Here is an 18,547-nt window from a genome sequence, read left to right on the forward strand (position 1 = left end):
AAATGAGTGGATCGAATTTATGACAAATTTTAAGATTTTGAAGCCTTTTACCCCTGCAGACCTAGAGATAAATTTTATGTTTTGGGCACATGAATTTTGTGATGTGAAACTGGTACTAATAATTCACATTCACCTTACAGAAAATTTACTCTCCCTTCTCATGTATCTTGAATTTCACCCCTTGATTCTTCCAATCTGAAATTTCGAAAAAAAAAAAAAAATTCTATGTATATAACACACAAAGACAGAATGATTATACTTAACAAAAATATTTATTCGAAAGAGCACATCTGGAAAAGTACACCATAAAATGAAAATGCTAGTATTTTTCAAAATTTAAAGAAACCCTGAAATTTTCTAAACAATAAGTGCTATTTTTTGTTTGGGAAAGAAATTACTGAGAAGTATTGGTTATGGTGAATGAAGTAAGTCCTTACAGAATCACAAACATATGTCAACAAAATCTGGGATAAAATAATACTTCTTTTGAGCGAATTCTAAGTTTATCCTAACATATCTTTTCATTTCTCTTCTCTTCACCAATTTCAAATCACATGTAAAAATATGTTGGCAGCACTCCTAGTGGGACTCAACTAATCACAGCAACATTTTCTGTTAAGAATGCTAAAAAAAATGTAAAATACAGTTTGCTTCGATAAATAAAAGCACCAGGTATAAAAATAATCAGTTCAATGACCTCTCTCATCCATTTTCACAACTTTAAAAAATCCATCTTTAGTATCCCTTAACTTTGGTGCATATAAATGTCAAAGGATATGTCAAAACAGAAACTGAATCTAGAATATTACATATTTCCTTTCTATAAATTGTACCAACAACCAATTATGCAAATTATAAAAAATTTAAAGGGGGAGCCAAGATTCTTGCATTTACATCCAAGACCCTAAAATTCATTAAAAAAAAATTTTTTTAAGAACTATTTGTACAAATTCTGGCTCTCAGTTGGTGTCCTTTCTGAACCTGACTGTGAACACACTGCTACAATCTTCCTGCCCATTGTAATTTGATTCCACAGAAGCTTTCTTGTTCTGGATCAATCAATAAAATCCTGATCTGGAGCTTCCTCATTTGCAGGAATGTCATCTCGAGCTTCCTCATTTCTGGGAACATCATCTCCCACATCATCCTGTATATTAGCTTCATTGGGCAATTCTTCATCTTGTTCTGCTTCAGTGGCAGTACCTTCGCCTGGCATAGTTATTGTGGTGTGACACATGGGGCACCTATTTTGAACATAAAACCACTTGCGGAGGCACAGAGCATGGAAATAATGCTGACAAGGAGTAATACGCGCCGTTTTCAGTTCTTGGTAGCAGATGGCGCACACGTCATTATGGGCTGCTAACTGTTCCTCTGTTGCTTCTGGGAGAGATAAAATTTTTGTCACAGCTTCCTTACGGAGTAAAAAGCTCCTCCAACCTTCTTGTGCTCTTTGCCATATATTGAAATAAAAGTGAATAATAAGAATGGAACTGTTGATCCAGCTCCACTGACCAAATATAGATTCTTTTGTGCCATAAAACACTACAAATACAGCAACTAAAAATTCCAACACTCTTATAGTTGCTCGGGCATAGTAAACGTAATCGTCTAGCTTTTCCCATGGTTCAGTAAGCAAAGCATCATAGAAAAATAATGAATACACAACAAGGGAGCCTATAACCTGGACAGAGGTCAGCAAACAACTGGACACTATCACTAATAGCCAGAGGTCAACATCAAACACTGAACAGATAATGTACGTCATAAACAATGGAAAGATCCACAAAAAAGTGCAGAGAAGTACCGCTTTAACATGTTTAACTAAACTCTTATTATGTGACGCGCTTAAGCCTAGTAAAATGGGGTCTGTTATTTCATACATGGACTGCAACAGAGAGGAGACCAATATGAACAATACAATACTCATCAAAAATGCTCTTTCTTCCGACTTCAGTTCAGTGATGCCAGTCTGCATGGCAAGCAGAAACATTGTAAATCCTTCTGTCCATCCACCGTGTAACATCAGATCGTCCGTGAATCCATTCCAGCCTTGCAAATACAGCTTGGTGGCAGCCAGAGTAGCATATGATGCATATGAAACCGTGACGCAGAGGCCAAACACACTGACTGCAGTGCCACAACAGTCTCCAATGCTGGCCAAAAATATGAGAAGCCATCCGTCCAGCCATCCGTCCTCAAATAATGGGTTGTCAAGAGTATTTGCATTGATGTATAATCGAAAGAAGAACATTGATACCCAGAATAACAAGAACTGCACTTGCATTGATAATTTTCTCCATAATATCAATATATAGCTTAACCAGCCATATACAGCCAGTCCAACACTGGCCTCATGCAAACCCTGATTGATCACGTCAAATATCTGGCTCAGGTGGCTGATAAACAATATGATGACTAAAATTACTGAATATGTGCATCCAAATTCCCAAGTGCTCAGAAGAGTATAAGGATTGACATAACACAGTCTAGCTATAATGGGAACCGTATACACTAAAAGAGTAAATCTGGTCCAGTGTTTTAAATGCAGCAAATATGTGATTACTGATATGATCAAGCATTGTAGACTGAGGTGTATCCCCAGTCTCATTAAGTTGATTTCATTTCTGCCACCACTCTTCTCAAAGTCTTCTATTTCTGTCATTATATACACCTTGCAAAGGCCAGCACAAATGATGACCAGAATTGCACTCATCACATACATGTAGAAGTCCACCAGTTTCTCTATAGGCAGGAATGCAATTGCAAGGGCAAGACATGGCACTGGAAATGAACAAAATACAAAATAAGATAAATATTGTTTAAGAGCTGTTTGTCTAATATGTGGATAACTAGACATTTATTCATAAACACCAATACATATTGAGAAATGAAAGAACACGGGCATTAAGCTTTATTATTTTTTTGTTATTATTCTTGAAAATTTGTCATCATCATTTTAACCATATTGCTAGATGCTGAGAATTTCATTCTTAACATTTAGATAAACACCTGAGGTCTTTTGCTCTCCGTCTTTTCATCCATATGGAATGAATTGACATGGTTAATTTCACACATATTTTGTACTAATGTACCAAAGGTAAACAGTGTCCAAAATATTTTCGTCCACGTCATCTATTTCCGTGTAAACTATGCCTGTATTTGTCAGTTTTTTTTTTTTTATTATACATGTAGACATGTAGCAAATAAGTTTCTTAGAAGAAAAATGATGCAACCGACATAAATTATATAAAAATTTGATACAGGTTAGAGTGAGGGTTTGTAAACAGACATTCCACCTGCCACATTTAAAGCCTTTCGTCGAAGCTGTAGCAAAAGACGAACGTAGCAAACCTTGTGGCAAAAAAATTACTCACGCGTAAGATCTAACATCGCTGCGCCAGGCGCCAATTCACCTTCACCAGCTGCTTCGTCAGCACCCAGCTGCTTCTGAATATTTGCACTAAACTCATCTCTGCTCCAGATTTCATAAATGTATAAAGCTGGAACCCTTAAAATGACATTCACACATGTCAACAAGAACTCCGACTCTATCGGCATCTTCTTCCACACACACCAAGCTAGTTGTAGATGTCAGGATGTGCGCCTTGCAACACTGCTTTTTGACGGATGAGTTCGCGTGCAAAATTAGCGCAGGCGTTTGGGGCAGACGTTGGCTGTATCTTAAATATGATAAATAAAATAAGAAGTTATTTGCAATAATGCAGGGTACTTTATGTTATTCTTTTACGCATCGGGGATATAACAAAATAATGAATGAAGCGTAGTTATTCTGCAAGAACGTTTTTTCTGTTGACGTCTCTTGGCGAGCTTCTCGTTTTCAATGCTTACGTTGAATATCTACGTAAAAAAATAAACACCAAAGCGAGGCAATTATTGGGAGAGTAAAAGTTAATCGTTGACTTGCGCAGACTGAATACGGAAGCTGAACCACAACAAGTTGTAAAAGTAGGGTCAGAATGGGAGGGCAACCGAAAAAAGTGTAGTTTAGTCTGTTTTCTGTTATTGATAGAAATATTAAAGTGCACCACACCAGAAAACAATGGCGCGAATACTGGAGGTGTTTTTACGAATCCCTCCTCTGTTTACGTTAGATGTGATTTTGAACCATAGCGTTTTGAGTGTGATCGTTATGTATTTGTTACCGGCTGATGTTCATTGGTATCATGTTGCTTTTCTTTTTCTTGCAATAGTCGCAGGTAAGAGCTGGGCGTCTTTTAAAACTTAATACGTAGACACTGTTTCTTTTAACTTAAAATATATGTATTTGATAAGTATGACTGTGATAAATCGCATCTAAATCTAATGTTATTTTCTTTAGACTAAGCATCTGTATTAATATATATACTTTACTTACAAATTGAAATGTTCTGAATGCATTGTTGTAAATATGATAATGGACTTTTTATCATTTCTAGAATAGTCATACAAAACTGTACAGATTGAGTGAAGTAATATTTCTCATATAGCTACTGTGTCACTTTTTACTTTCAGTTTTCATTGGGGCGGCAATGCTGTTTTTTATGAGCAAACAACATCTTTTGAACACGTATACGTACATTGGATCACTGGCTGTAATTTATAGTTCACTTGCATGGAACAGGAATTATATAAACACTGAAATCACACGTGACTTTCGCAATGAACAATTGCATCACGTTATCCTTGGAAACTGGAGGACATTGCTAGGAAATATAATGTTACAAATAGCAGCTGCATATGTTTGGAACAGGCAGCGAATGATCCCACGGCATGTTAAACGAGAAATTGCTGTTCTTCTTCCTTGGTACAACAGAATTATATATTTTATCCTTATTTCCCCCACTGTGGCAAGACTTGTCATATTTCCAAGGGTAATTCTGCTGTGGATCCCAGGTGTATCAGCTATGATATTGATACTTGAAATAGCTTTCCTTTTAACTCTGCATGTACGCTCTATTGTACGTGTTGTATATGTCAGTTTTAAAAATGCTCAGAACACAATTAAAGATGTTGGACTGCAAATTTTCTTAGAAAACCATTGGATTCGTCTTCAAGTTCCCTTAGTGCTGAGAGTCTTTTGGCTGTGCATGCTGCTGCAAGAGTTTATGACAAAACTTATTTTACTAGAGAACAAAGATTCCACTTCTGCATTTGCTATAGACAGTTTAAATGAACTTGTTCAAGATGTTACAATCAGAGGTTGTGCAACCATTGTGGCAGTGCTAGGGATGACTAGCTGTGTCTCTTATATTACACATTACATTGGAATATTTATGGCCTATCTCATTCAGTCAGACAATGAAGAGGACCGCAGCATGGGAACTGTCTCTGCCATTCTGTTTTTCATTCTGGCGTTACAAACTGGACTCACCAGCTTATCACCGGAAAAGAAAATTCAGCGACTTTATCGGAATTTCTGTTTGCTGGGCACAGCCATTTTGCATTTTATTCACAGTATGGTGAATCCACTCATGATGTCGTTGAGTGCACAGAGAAACATGGCTGTACATAGGCATGTACGGGTATTAGCAATGTGTGCCTTTCTGGTCATAATCCCTTCCTGCTTTCTGTTTTACCTGTGGAGTGTTCATAGTATTAGCACATGGATGTTGGCAGTAACAGCATTCTGTGTAGAGGTTGTGATTAAAGTGGTCATAACATTGATGGTTTATTCATTATTTATGTTTGATGCCTACCAGGATACTTTCTGGGAACAGTTGGATGACTATGTATATTATATTAAGTCTGCCGGCAGCACAATTGAATTTTTATTTGGAATTTTTTTATTTTGCAATGGTGCCTGGATTATGGCATTTGAGTCTGGTGGTACAATCCGTGCAATTATGATGTGCATTCATGCATATTTCAATATCTGGGTACAGGCCAAAGAGGGTTGGAGCACCTTTATGAAAAGAAGGACTGCGGTTAATAAAATTAACTCCTTACCTGAGGCAACTAGAGAGCAGTTAGAAAATTTCAACGATGTATGTGCAATTTGCTATCAGGAGCTGAACAATGCAAAAATTACCAGGTGTAATCATTATTTCCATAGTTTATGTCTCAGAAAGTGGTTGTATGTTCAAGAAAAATGTCCATTGTGCCATAATGTAATATATAATACTGAGCAAAGGACAACAGGGACTCAGACTGAAGAGAACAGACCTGATGGGCAGGAAGGCCAGGATGCGGTTCCTCAGTGAATGCTCTCTGAACTTCACCTTTTGAACCTTTTTTTTTTTCGTGACTGAAAGGTATTTTTGTCCATTTGATAGTGACTAATTTTTGTGTGATAATTCTCAGAAACAGCAAGAAAAAAGACTGGCGGGTAATTTTAAAAAGCACTGTGAACTTGCTGCATTTAAACTCCAGTATTGCATACTGAGAGGAAATTAAATGGGCTTAGACATTTTTTTTTTTTGAAGAGTAGTGTATGTAACAGTGACATATAGCATCACATTGGATTTACAATGAATTCTAGTAAGCCAAAAATTACTATTTTTCAAAGGAATGGATTTATATTTCACTGTAATGCAATGAAATTGTAACGTCTGAGATGAGGCAAATGTAACCCTATTTATGAGTTGTGATATGGATTTTATGATATAAAAATATTTAGACTGAAATTAAAATATTTACACCATTAAGAATTTTTGTTATATGTGTTTTGATTATTGAAAAACTACAACCATTGTTTCAGATGTTTATAAAGTTGACATTGTTAGCATGTTAATAAAAAATAACTGCAAACATTGTTATGTTGATAAAAAACAGGTCTTATAATAGTTCAATGTTGCTAAAGGAACTTATAACACTTTTTAATACATGTAGGCTGCAGCACAGGATTTAAAAAATGTTTTGATAATATTTTTGCTTGTTTGGCACCAATATGATAATTTTTTCAAATGTATCATTTTATCCTTCCCTCAAAATGAAATCTATTAGAAAAACAAAATTATGTACAGTTAAACAGTGTGTGGCATTTGTTTTTCAAATAACTAATGCTCACTTGTGCCTCGAAGCAATTTTCTGACTTCTGTAAGGCATGCTTGGCTGTTGCTTTGATAAATAATCATAAAACACTATAACAAAAGAAAATAAAATATATCAAAATCAGGTCAACTATTTGACATCCTGAACCTAACAAGATGACAGCTGTTAAATGCTGTTTCAAGCATTGCTTCAAAAGCTTATTAATTTGTAGAAAAGTATAGATTTGAAATCATTTGTTTTTCATACATGCAATCATACTCAGTATATGTTGGTCATTGCAAATGAGGCCAAGCAAAATGTTTGTAAACAAATACTAGTTTATACTACAGCTAAGTTTTTTTTTTTTTTTGTGTGTGTGTGTGTTATTTTTCAAAAATTAATTATTTTTATTTTTCAAATGGAAAAATGCCTTGGTCATTGGTTTGGCTAGAAGAAAAATGACACCAGGCAATACTTAATGCTAATTGTTTGACCCCCCCCCCCCCCCACACACACACACACACACACACACACAGACACACACACACATAGACACTGAAAAGAAAAAATGCTGCCCAGCCCTAAAATTTAGCCGCTTTGCCTGTTAGACATCATGTATCTTTCATGCCGCTGGCTTCCAACTTATCAATTTTCCCTGGCCTTATCTTGACTTTCTGAGGCTAACTTCCTGTGCCAACTGTGGCACGGGACCAGCTGAGGTTCGCCGGCAGTGCACTTCGTTGGGATGTAGACACTAATCACTTCCTGTACCGAAGATTTTGAAACTCATTGTGGACAGCCTAGCGTGATTTCTTCGATTTAAAATGCCGACATTCAAAGGTAATACAGTCTCAACTATATTTATTATTAACAGAGATCGATAATAAAAATTCAGTCTGTCTCTTAAATGTAACTGATTACTCTTAAACTATAAAACGGATAGTCCTTAGTTTGTCTGGTCCATTGTGGCATGAGATTTTGGAAGAATAATCAATGCAAGGACCGTCAAGGATCCACTAATCAGAATAAATTATCAATCTAGAGCTGTCGAAAAGATTTCTTAGATCTACAAATAACAGCTCAGACAATTTATAAAGATACTGATTTTTATTTCGACAATTAAATTAATTTTAGCGGTCAGTATTTTACATTTAATTTACATCAAAGTTTATACAGACTTTACAGTTGTAATCAATTTATACAGGCTCAGCTCATATGACACTATAGAATTAAAAGTGATTGATATTAGAAATCAATCTGCCATTGAAATTTTGCTGATGTGAAGCCCTTAAAGTCTAATGTTTCATTTATTCATAGCCATGGCCGATTTGTTTGGAAATAATGTACTCAGCTACTGGCATGCTAACATATACATACGTATATAAGAGAATTGAAAAATAACACTTATTATCATAATTGATGTGCATATTGCCTGTATTTGTAGAATGTATTAGAGAGAAAAACAACTCTTTTACCCCTATTATGTGAAATGTGTGTCATTTCCCTCAACCCAAACATAATGCTATCACAAAATAATCAGGTGTGCTTTTATAGTTCACAAAATACATTTTCAGTGAATGTGAAATGGGGCAAGGAGAAGTTCACAGATGTTGAGTGTAATACAGATGAGCCCCCTCTTTTGTTCAAAAGTCAGTTGTTTGCTCTCTCTGGAGTTCAGCCTGACAGACAGAAGGTTATGATGAAAGGAGCTGTATTAAAGGTGAGTTTTTAAAAATCTTATATAGATTCAAATTAAACATATTTGCTTTGCTTAAACAAGCTGCTAATGACAGCCATCTGATTAACACTTGTATTTATCTATTGCAGGATGAAGAATGGGGGAACATGAAGCTGAAAGATGTAAGTAACTGATAGTAATTTCAGAATAGAAGCACTAGCAAAATATCATTTGGTAATCTGAGTTTAAACATCCATATTAGTCTGTCATGATCTTTAAGGCATAAGCTGACTGGATTGAGGTATATGAATAAAAACTGAATAATTAAAAAAAAAAAATAACAGTGATTGCACTAACCTGGAAGATTTAATTGATAAATATAAATGGTTTTTCTTTTCCCAGGGTGCTACATTGCTGATGATGGGCACTGCTGATGCACTGCAGGAACCAGTAGAGAAGACTGTGTTTATGGAGGACATGAATGAAGAACAGCTTGCTACAGCTGTAAGTGGAATGCATTTGTCTTATACAAACACATATAGTTTGCTTTTATTTGGTGTGATATAAACTCAAGAAATGCATACATAAATATAGGGAAGCATGCTTGGAATTTGGAAGTGTTGCTTTCTGTAGTATTTTTTTAAACGGATTTTTAATTTGAGGAAGATCTGCTTCATATTCTTCTCTCTCCCTCTCTCTCTCTCATCTGGAAGTCAAACATTTTCCTTGATTTCAGATGGAGCTACCAGCAGGGTTGAACAACCTGGGAAATACCTGTTATATGAATGCCACAGTGCAGTGTCTGAAGGCAGTGCCAGAGCTGAGAGAAGCTATTAACAAGTAATGACCAACTTGCAGACTTTATTATTTGTTTTTAAACACTAATGGTTTGTCCAGTTAATATGACACATTAAACCCACACCACAAACACACACTTTCAAACGAATGATAGTTTTTTAATTGATGTAAAATTAACACATCTGCCAACCTTTCTCTCAAAATTAATGTGATGATAAATCCATAAATAGCATGAAGGGCATAATGTACAACACAATGCTGATGATGGACAAGGAGCATCTCTTAATCCTTTTTGATGAGGATTTTATTTAATTTATTTTGTTTTGTCCCATATGCTTCTTTTGCAATTTCAGAGTTGTTGGTCATCCCAATGTTGGAGCTGGTGTATTTAACCCATCATATGCTGTTACAACAGGTTAGAAAGAATCTGTTAAATTTATTTGAAATATATGCTGGCTTGTTGGATGGGCATGATTACTGATTGAATTGAATATGCAGGCATAATATACAACTTCTACTTATATTTTCCAACATGGCAAACTCGACTGACTGAAAGCACTGAAAATTATTAAAATTAAACAAAAGCTTTGAAAATTTGATAAAAGCCTTAGCCCTAAAGAGGTTAAAATTTATACTTAAATATCACTTTCATATATGATATGTGTGTTTTAGCTCTGAGGGATCTGTATGCCTCCATGGACAAGTCTAATACAGTTCCTCCCCTTATACTGCTGAGCATACTGCAGATGGTGTTCCCCCAGTTTGCTGAGAAAGAAAGCGAACATGGAAATTGGGCTCAGCAGGTACAAATTTTTAAACAATTCTTTCAGATTTTCCTTATATTGAAGTTTTATCAACAAAATATACCTGAAGATGTCATAATTTGATTTTTTAAAAATGTATGATATCAATATATTTTTTAAAGTTAAAACATGGAACAATTGAAGTAATGCTCTGTTTAAAAAAGCACTGGCATGGTGTACTTATTTATTTATTTATTTATTTATCTTTTGTGTGCGTGTGTAATAAAACAGTAATGAAATATGGTACATTTTTATTTTCAAACAGGATGCCAATGAATGTTGGACACTGATAGTGAGATGTCTCCAGCAAAAACTGACAGCCCTGGAAGACTCTACACCAGTAAGTACTCTCATTAGAAAGCATTTTCAGTAGAAATTTTACTCCTCTGCAAATTTTATCAGCATTGTAATGCTGAATGGTATAGTTAATTTCTCTCAAATATATTTCTAATTAGTATACAATGTATATAGGTATTTATGTATATAGGTTTTTTGATGTGCAATATATGATAGATAGCCTTTCCAGTTAACAGTATTTCTTCTGTTGCACATAAATGTTTAGCTACACATTGCCTCTAATCTGTTCATACAGGTACTCAAGTATGCCTAAGTGAGTCATATTGCATCTCTGACTAATAAAGATGTTAAAAATAATTAGTAGATGAAATATATATATATCAATAGGATAACACAAGTTGCCATGTGTTTTAGGTTGATGGTTCCACCCCAGCACCCACCAGGGGGTTCATTGACCAGTTTATGGGAGTGGAGATGACTTCAACGTATCCTTTCTGATTGCATTACCCCAGAAAAACATTCTTTTTATTGAGGGACATTACTGATTAACCCATTATCAAATTTGTTTGTTCTGTATTTGACTATTGTGTAAGTTAGTTAGGGTGTATAATTTGATGTTTATGTCAACCTTAATTTTTACCAGAATGAAATGTGTTGAGGCTCCAGAAGAGCCACCAACTATAATGAAAGAGAATCTACTGCAACTGAGTTGCTTTATAGAAAAAGGTAAGGTTTGTTTGGGGTGGTTGATGAGGAAATCAAGTGATAGACACCCTGAGCTTCAGAGCTGACTTGACACTAACCTTTTCACTGTAGCCTATCTCCATCGTGTCAAGTAACCTCTGACCAGATTCGAGTGCTCCCGCCGCCCGCCAATCAAATTTAAAGCCCGCACTCAATGACTCATTGAACGATCTAGCCAATGAACGCGAACGAGTCAAAGCGCGCTTTGTTCAAATCCGGACCAATCAAAGATAAGGCTGAATATCAGGGACTTGCCGTAACCTGTGGGCAGCACGCAAAATACATCATCCCTCAGTAGATAATGATGCAGGGCATCATACTGCTCTGGTTTCAATTCCGATATACTCCATGCTTTCTTTGTGTACGGTTATGCACTCGGAACCACTCGGAACTACTCGGATGTCTCCGCACTCGACAATAACTATGTTGTTAGTATGGAGCTTGCGGAATCAGCCGAGGATTGCCGATTGACGATCAACCAATCAGCGTTTTCACCAAACTTTGGTGAAAAATTTTGAAACATGGATTCGATTGGCTTATATAAAATAGGTCAAACTATTTTCGTCAGAGGTTACTTGACACGATGGAGATAGGCTACAGTGAAAAGGTTAGTGTCAAGTCAGCTCTGAAGCTCAGGGTGGTGATAGAAAGATGAGATGTAAAACTTTTCATAATGGAATACAGTAAATGATTTTCATGCACTTGTTTTTATTTTGGTTGTTATAATTTAAATGGATTGTAAATTTAATACTTTTCCATTTTCATTTCAGATGTTAAATATTTGCAAACTGGTTTGAAATCAGTAAGTAGAAGATAAATGTTTTGCACGAATGAAAATTTTAAAGTTATATAAATGTTCTTATATTTGTGCCTCATTAGAATGTGGAATACAATATATAGTAATATAAAGCTGTGTATATTTGAACAGTGTCCTTGTCTATACATTGTATTTGTAAATATTATCATATTTTTTCTTTTCTTACCTTAGTTTTTCATTCTTTTTACAGAGACTTGAAGAACATATAACAAAAAATTCCCCCACACTAGGTAGAGATGCACAGTATGAAAAAACAGTAAGTACACTTTTTTGCAATGATGTATTTCATTTTCAAAACCGTAATGGCAAGAACTTTAACATTAATTTTCATTAAATTGAATTATACATTTATAACATAGCTTATTAATCTGATTTCACCTGACATTTTAACAAAGGTTATAGATATCAAACCTTTCTTCATTTCCAGAGTAAAATTAGTCGTCTACCAGCTTATTTAACAATCCAGTTTGTTAGATTCTTTTACAAGGAAAAGGAGGCTGTCAATGCTAAAATTTTGAAAGTAAGTGCCCATTGTTTCTACTTCTATTGACGTCCACTTCATATTCATTCTGCTTTCATCTTCATATATGCCTCATCCAAGTTGGAGCATATATAGTAGGAGTGAATTAGATCAGTCACAGAATTAAGTAAATCTTGTGAAATGGGGATCATTACTTTTGGGCTAAGATTCGACAGATAAGGAAATATTTCTCAAGCAGTGGGTTAATAATTTTGTTCATCATCATCATCATCATCTTCGGTTTTTCCAGGTCTTCAGTCCTGAATAAACAGGGTTAGACTTTTTCAAACATATGTCCCTCTTCCATTCTTGTCTGTTACTTGGATCTGTATCTTCAGCTTGTATCTGTCTCTTGTCTGTGCTCACTGTGTTTAAAATACATGATAAAATTCAAAGAAATCTTACACCTTTTACAGGATGTGAAATTCACAGAAATTTTGGACCTTTTTGACCTGTGTACTGAAGAACTGCAGCAAAAGCTGGTCCCAATGAGGACAAAGTTTAAGGAAGAGGAAGATAAAAATGTGGAGAGAGCAAATTTGGTAAGGCTATTTTCTCCTAACAATTTCCTTTATCCAAAAAAAAAAAGTACAAACAGTTACATGTTATTCAGCAATTATCCTTATGTTTTGCATATTGCATTACCCTGTTACAACAGATTCCTTTTTTCAAAAGTTATTCCAGTTCTCAAAACTTGATCAGAAAATCTTATTACATACTCATCTTGAAATTGAAAATTATTATCTTTCAAGAGCTCTATTTGTCTTCTTGTTTATTTTTGGAGATATCAATTATTAAGGAGAAATGCACACTGTTGAAACTGAAATATCGTTCTCTCACTCAGAATGTGAATCTCATTGTCTTTCAGTCCAAAGGCAAGAAAGGAGTCAAAAATGCTCCTGCTGTCCCTGAAAAGAAAACTAGAAAGGAGCCATTTTCATTTCCGGATGGTCAGTATACGCCTTCATAGTGTCCTGCACCTGATACTAATGCTCTCATTTAAACTCAAAAATATATGAAGCGATTACAGTACATATATCATGTGTCAAATCATAAATTGAAATTAATTTGATATTTGGGTACATATTGTAATGTGTTTCATAAACAGGCTGCTTAAGATAAAAATCTTTTTGCTTTCTGATATAAGTAATTTTATTTATTTATTTACTTATTTTTAGATACTGGTTCCAACAACAGTGGTTACTACAAGCTGAGGGCAGTGTTAACCCACCGTGGCAGGTCAAGTTCCAGTGGACATTATGTATCCTGGGTCAGGAGAAAAGACACCGGTCAGTTTAGGTCTACAGTAGACTCTGCATAAGTAGTTGCCCTATAGTCTACTATAGCCCCAGTTATCATTAATCTGAACAAATCTTTTGGAAAGTATAATTGAAGATCAGGCACACATAGCTACTTCACACAGTGATGAGGGAGCAGCATTTTTTCCTTCAGTCTTTCTAATTTAATACTACAGTACCTTGTTACCCTTATATCACTACAAGCAGTTACTTGGCTTTTCCATTCCAAAGAGTGGGACAAAGTACCATAGTTCATGAGGAATGATTTGTTTTTGTATTACATATAAGTATTATTATTATTACTTCATCTTATATTTTCAGATGAATGGCTCATGTTTGATGATGACAAAGTCAGTGTGGTAGAATCTGAAGACATCTTGAGACTCTCTGGAGGAGGTATTTAATGCTATCATATCTTGTTTGTGACAGTCTTATATCTTACGGTTAATTAAATGGCTTGGTAGTTTTCAAGTATATTTAAAGTATATCTCCTTTAAAATTTAAGAAATCCCTTATATATACAAATTTATGGATATGTGGTCTAGGTTATTCATACCAATTAAAGAAGAATAAAAAATTCGAATTTTAAATAATTCACTTTCTGGTCATTTTTAGGTGACTGGCATTGTGCGTACTTCCTTGTATATGGTCCCAGGGTGTTGGAAATTGAGGAGGAAGAGGTTGAGGAGGGGGCAGGTGAAGGACAGGCAAAACCAATGGAAACCAGCAGCTAAACTGGATAGTGATCTGACAAAAATGATTTAAGACCTCTAACAGTTACAGCCAAAATAGTAAATTGGTTTAATGTTTTGTTCATGTGATTTTTCTATGCATTGTGTTGCATACAGTCTTGCTGCTGGTTTTACCTAAACCACTAAAACGTCAGTCTGCAAGTCGCACCTTGAAATATGTGCTGAATGTAGCTTTTAAATATTTGACTTGGAACCGAGATTTAAAGTGCCAGTATGACAGTGATGAAGTTATCTTGTTAAAATTGGACCTTTATCTGACAAGACCATTTTCGACATTACATTTCGGGCATTAGATTGAATATCAAATTGCTTGAACACTGGATTCCTGAAAAAGGCTAAGTTTGACATTTGTGCCACTAATTTGATGACAAAGAGAATGCTGTTGACAAATTCACAAAATTAAAATTTGTAAATAAATATATTTATTTGGCCATATGTGTCAGTTTTTTTTTTTTTCACGTATTGTTAATCTTTTCATGTACAAAATGCCTTATGACAATATGGTTATTTGACACCATAAGTATTTTTACCAAATCTTGTACAGGGACAGATTTGACTGCAGCTTAAAAAATGAAGGTTGACAAATCTGATTAAACCTAGAATTACCTTAAAGAACATAAAATAAGACTTTTCACTCTGCTCTGTTGTTTGCATTGGGTCTAAGTGCTTGAAATGATTATTTTGCTACTTTCATTTTGTTCAAGAATGTAGGTTGCAGCTTGATCCCTTATCAATTCCTGATACATGTTAAAACTCGGTACAACTTTAATTTTGATGGATAGAGGTTTTCAGATAAATAAATAGATGAATGAAAATAACTGTTGCTTAAACATCAATATCTGTAAGGATTATCACTTATAAAAGCTCCCATATAATTTAGTGAGATAAAAAATTATTAGCAGACATTTAGGTGTCACTACAGTCTGGCACCATATAATAAACATCAGACCGCAATAAAACTAGATATTCTTGTTTTACCATAAAGTGATCCATAGCTCACATTAATATACATATCATACTGATAAATCTATGATGATATTCCTCAAACAGTTGCAGAAAAAAAGAGCAAAACTGACAGGCCACTGTTACAGGGCAGAAGATCATTTCACATCTGATGTACTCTGAACATAGACTAAATGCTGATTCTGAAAAAAGACATAAACTAACTTTTATTACCTCGATCATCTATACATAGGTTTGACAGTGTGTTAAGATAGATATATGACAATTTATTTTAGGGTGGTCCTATAAAGCAAATGGGCCATGATGATGAAAAAAGGCACTAAAATTGGCAAAAAAATTGACATTTTAGCTCAATAGTCCATTTTTAATTGACAATTCAGATGCAATTTAAACACAAACCGAAAATCGGCAAATAAACAGACATTACTTTAAATAAAATCCATAAGTTTGCACACTAAGGGATAAATAATAATTCAGCATGATGGATTCTGGGAGATTGAGCGTTTGCACTGGAAGCATCACGTGTTTGCGAACTTCAGAAGCGTCTAGTCGACCCTCTTCTTGTGACATGCTAGATATTGCTCTTACTTCTACAGATTTTATGTTGGGAATATACAGAATCACTTATCAGAATGGCAAAAAATCACTTCAGATATGATTGTTCTGAACATAGTAAAAATCTATAAAATTGAATTTGATTCCTTGCCTGTACAAAATTTTGAACCCAATGAATGCAAGTTTATGATACTGAAAAAGAGATAGGGGAAAATTTTGACAGAGGGCCTGGTCTGGCAGTGGAGAAATGATACGTTTGTTAGCTCTGAGCGCCTAATATGGCAGCTGGGGTGTATCCTCCCCAGGGAGGTGAGAGCGACTATAGGGTGCTCCAAGGCCAAAAATGACCAGGGTTCTCTGACTTATATATATAATTTCAACCTTCAGGGCCTGGTTTCATTAAGGCTGGATAGGCTATCCTATGGATAACACTATCCAAGGTATAAATCTCTTATCCTCTGGATATTTATCCTCTGTATAAATTTGTGTTTCATAAATGCTGGATAAACAGCATGATAGTTATCCAGTAGATAAGAATTTTATCCAATACCATATTTGGAAAAAGACATTCCCATAATGCAATTGGTTGCTATAAACATTGTAAAAGCCATGATAGTTGCTAACAACAGAAGTGATCTATACCATATTTGGGAAATATATTACCCACAATACCCTTGTTCTGTCGTCTGCTTCTCTGTCTTGCAAGATGGTGTCGGCTTTGGCAAGCAAAAGACAAAGAAAAGCTAATTGGAGCCATGCAGAGACATCTCTGTTGATTGAACTGTGTGAAAAAACCACACAGTAATAAGAAACAAACACACTTCCACCTTGGACAACAAGGCCAAGGTGTAAGTGTGGAAAACCATAGCAAAAGAGGTGTCATCAGTTGCTGTATCAATGAGAAGTGCAACAGAGTGCCGAGAGAAATGGAGACATCTCGTCTCTTCAGTGAAAAGGACACACAGTAACCTAAGAAAGGCAAGAAAGCAGACTGGAGGGGGTCCACCACCCCAGGAGCTCAGCCCATCTAAATCAAAGATTGTAAATATATATGCTGGCACTCCAGCGTTTGATGGTTTGCCAGGAGGCATAGAGACAAGTGGTAAGATTCATTTTATTTTACTAACAAAAAATATTAACTAAATAACAGAAAATATTGTGAAGTATACTAAATACATACACATAATATTTTCCACCTTGTAAAATCTCTTGCTCTAATGTGTTAAGCTCCATAAAATAAACCGACCGGATAGCCTCGGACTTGGGTTCAAAACCCGTCCGGGGACATACCAGTCCTTTATAAACGGTGCCTGCTGTCTCCCAGCTTGGCACTCAGCACTAAGGGGTTGAAGAAGGGACCTGGTCTGGGAGTGCAGAAATGATATATATCTGAGCGCTTATATGGCAGCCGAGCTGTATCCTCTCCTGGGAGGTGAGAGCGTCTACAGAATGCACCAGTGCATAAACACCAAGAAATATGTCACTACCCAACACAAATATTAAAACACTTGGGATTAATTTTAGACTTTGTAAACATGACAGTAGCATTCAATCAAGAAAAAATTGACAAAATTCAAATTCAAAAGCCCCTATTAAAGGGTTTGACTCATTGTTAGACTGAAGAATGACCTCCATAAACTGGACAAAACGCAGATCTCGGACTTCCTAGATGATGCCATTGCCTTTACTGCAGACGAATTGCATGAGCTTGACTTGTGACAGCAAGTCTTACTAAAACCAGGACTTAAATTAAGCCTCAATTTAAGTCTCTGGCAAGTGAAATGCAGCCTGTCACTAATCTACCCTTTGGAGAAGATTTGGAAAAGACTGTTGAGGAACTGAAGAAGTCCCATAAAGTGTCAGCCACAGTAACTGTCAATACAAGTAACAACAAGAAAAGAAATATTAAGCATGATGAGATCAAGCGCCCACCCTTTATCCACCCTTGGTTATCCACATGGACCTTTATGTCTTAGAATGATGCTTCCAGTGCGCACACGCAATCTTGCTTGATCTCATCATGCTTAATATGATAAGGTAGAATCCCAATCAAATTTCACCTTACCGAGGTAAGTCTTGTTTAATTTTTAAATCCTACATGCATTTCATGCAGCTTCCAGCAGGTTAAAAAAAGTTGTTATACAGTCCACAGATACAGATGTAGTGATTATAGCTACCCTTGCATTAGGCTCAATGCATTTGATGAGCATGGTTCAAAATGGGTGTTTAAGACAAGACTCCAATATACAGAGTTCCAATATACAGCATGTCTTAAGATCTGGGACCCGTGTTCTGATCACCCTGGCTTCAATGTACTGACGGAGGGTGATACCTCCAGCAGTGGTTGCAG

General features: G+C 35.6%; 3 protein-coding genes across 3 annotated transcripts; 2 read left to right on the top strand and 1 right to left on the bottom strand.

Moving 5' to 3' along the window:
• Positions 1–253: 253 nt before the first annotated feature.
• On the bottom strand, positions 254–3,640 carry LOC106152838 (RING finger protein 145). The gene is made up of 2 exons (XM_013526575.2): positions 3,378–3,640; positions 254–2,784 (listed from the first exon to the last, which is right to left on the bottom strand). The coding sequence occupies exons 1-2, from the start codon at positions 3,559–3,561 to the stop codon at positions 1,055–1,057; spliced, it is 1,914 nt and encodes a 637-aa protein (XP_013382029.2). The 5' UTR covers positions 3,562–3,640; the 3' UTR covers positions 254–1,054.
• A 295-nt stretch (positions 3,641–3,935) lies between these two features.
• LOC106152801 (protein TRC8 homolog) lies at positions 3,936–6,612 on the top strand. The gene is made up of 2 exons (XM_013526542.2): positions 3,936–4,220; positions 4,516–6,612. The coding sequence occupies exons 1-2, from the start codon at positions 4,064–4,066 to the stop codon at positions 6,201–6,203; spliced, it is 1,845 nt and encodes a 614-aa protein (XP_013381996.2). The 5' UTR covers positions 3,936–4,063; the 3' UTR covers positions 6,204–6,612.
• Positions 6,613–7,621: 1,009 nt separating this feature from the next.
• LOC106160891 (ubiquitin carboxyl-terminal hydrolase 14-like) lies at positions 7,622–15,110 on the top strand. Its single transcript, XM_086999137.1, has 18 exons — positions 7,622–7,812; positions 8,547–8,692; positions 8,800–8,832; positions 9,053–9,154; positions 9,387–9,490; positions 9,802–9,863; positions 10,121–10,251; positions 10,517–10,591; positions 10,963–11,033; positions 11,192–11,274; positions 12,063–12,094; positions 12,300–12,365; positions 12,537–12,629; positions 13,046–13,171; positions 13,498–13,579; positions 13,808–13,918; positions 14,249–14,323; positions 14,543–15,110. The coding sequence occupies exons 1-18, from the start codon at positions 7,797–7,799 to the stop codon at positions 14,659–14,661; spliced, it is 1,527 nt and encodes a 508-aa protein (XP_086855263.1). The 5' UTR covers positions 7,622–7,796; the 3' UTR covers positions 14,662–15,110.
• The last annotated feature ends 3,437 nt before the right edge of the window (positions 15,111–18,547 follow it).

The sequence above is a fragment of the Lingula anatina genome, chromosome 1 (assembly GCF_051362555.1).
Source record: "Lingula anatina isolate TDL-2025a chromosome 1, LinAna3.0, whole genome shotgun sequence".
In the NCBI taxonomy this organism is placed as follows: Eukaryota; Metazoa; Brachiopoda; class Lingulata; order Lingulida; family Lingulidae; genus Lingula; species Lingula anatina.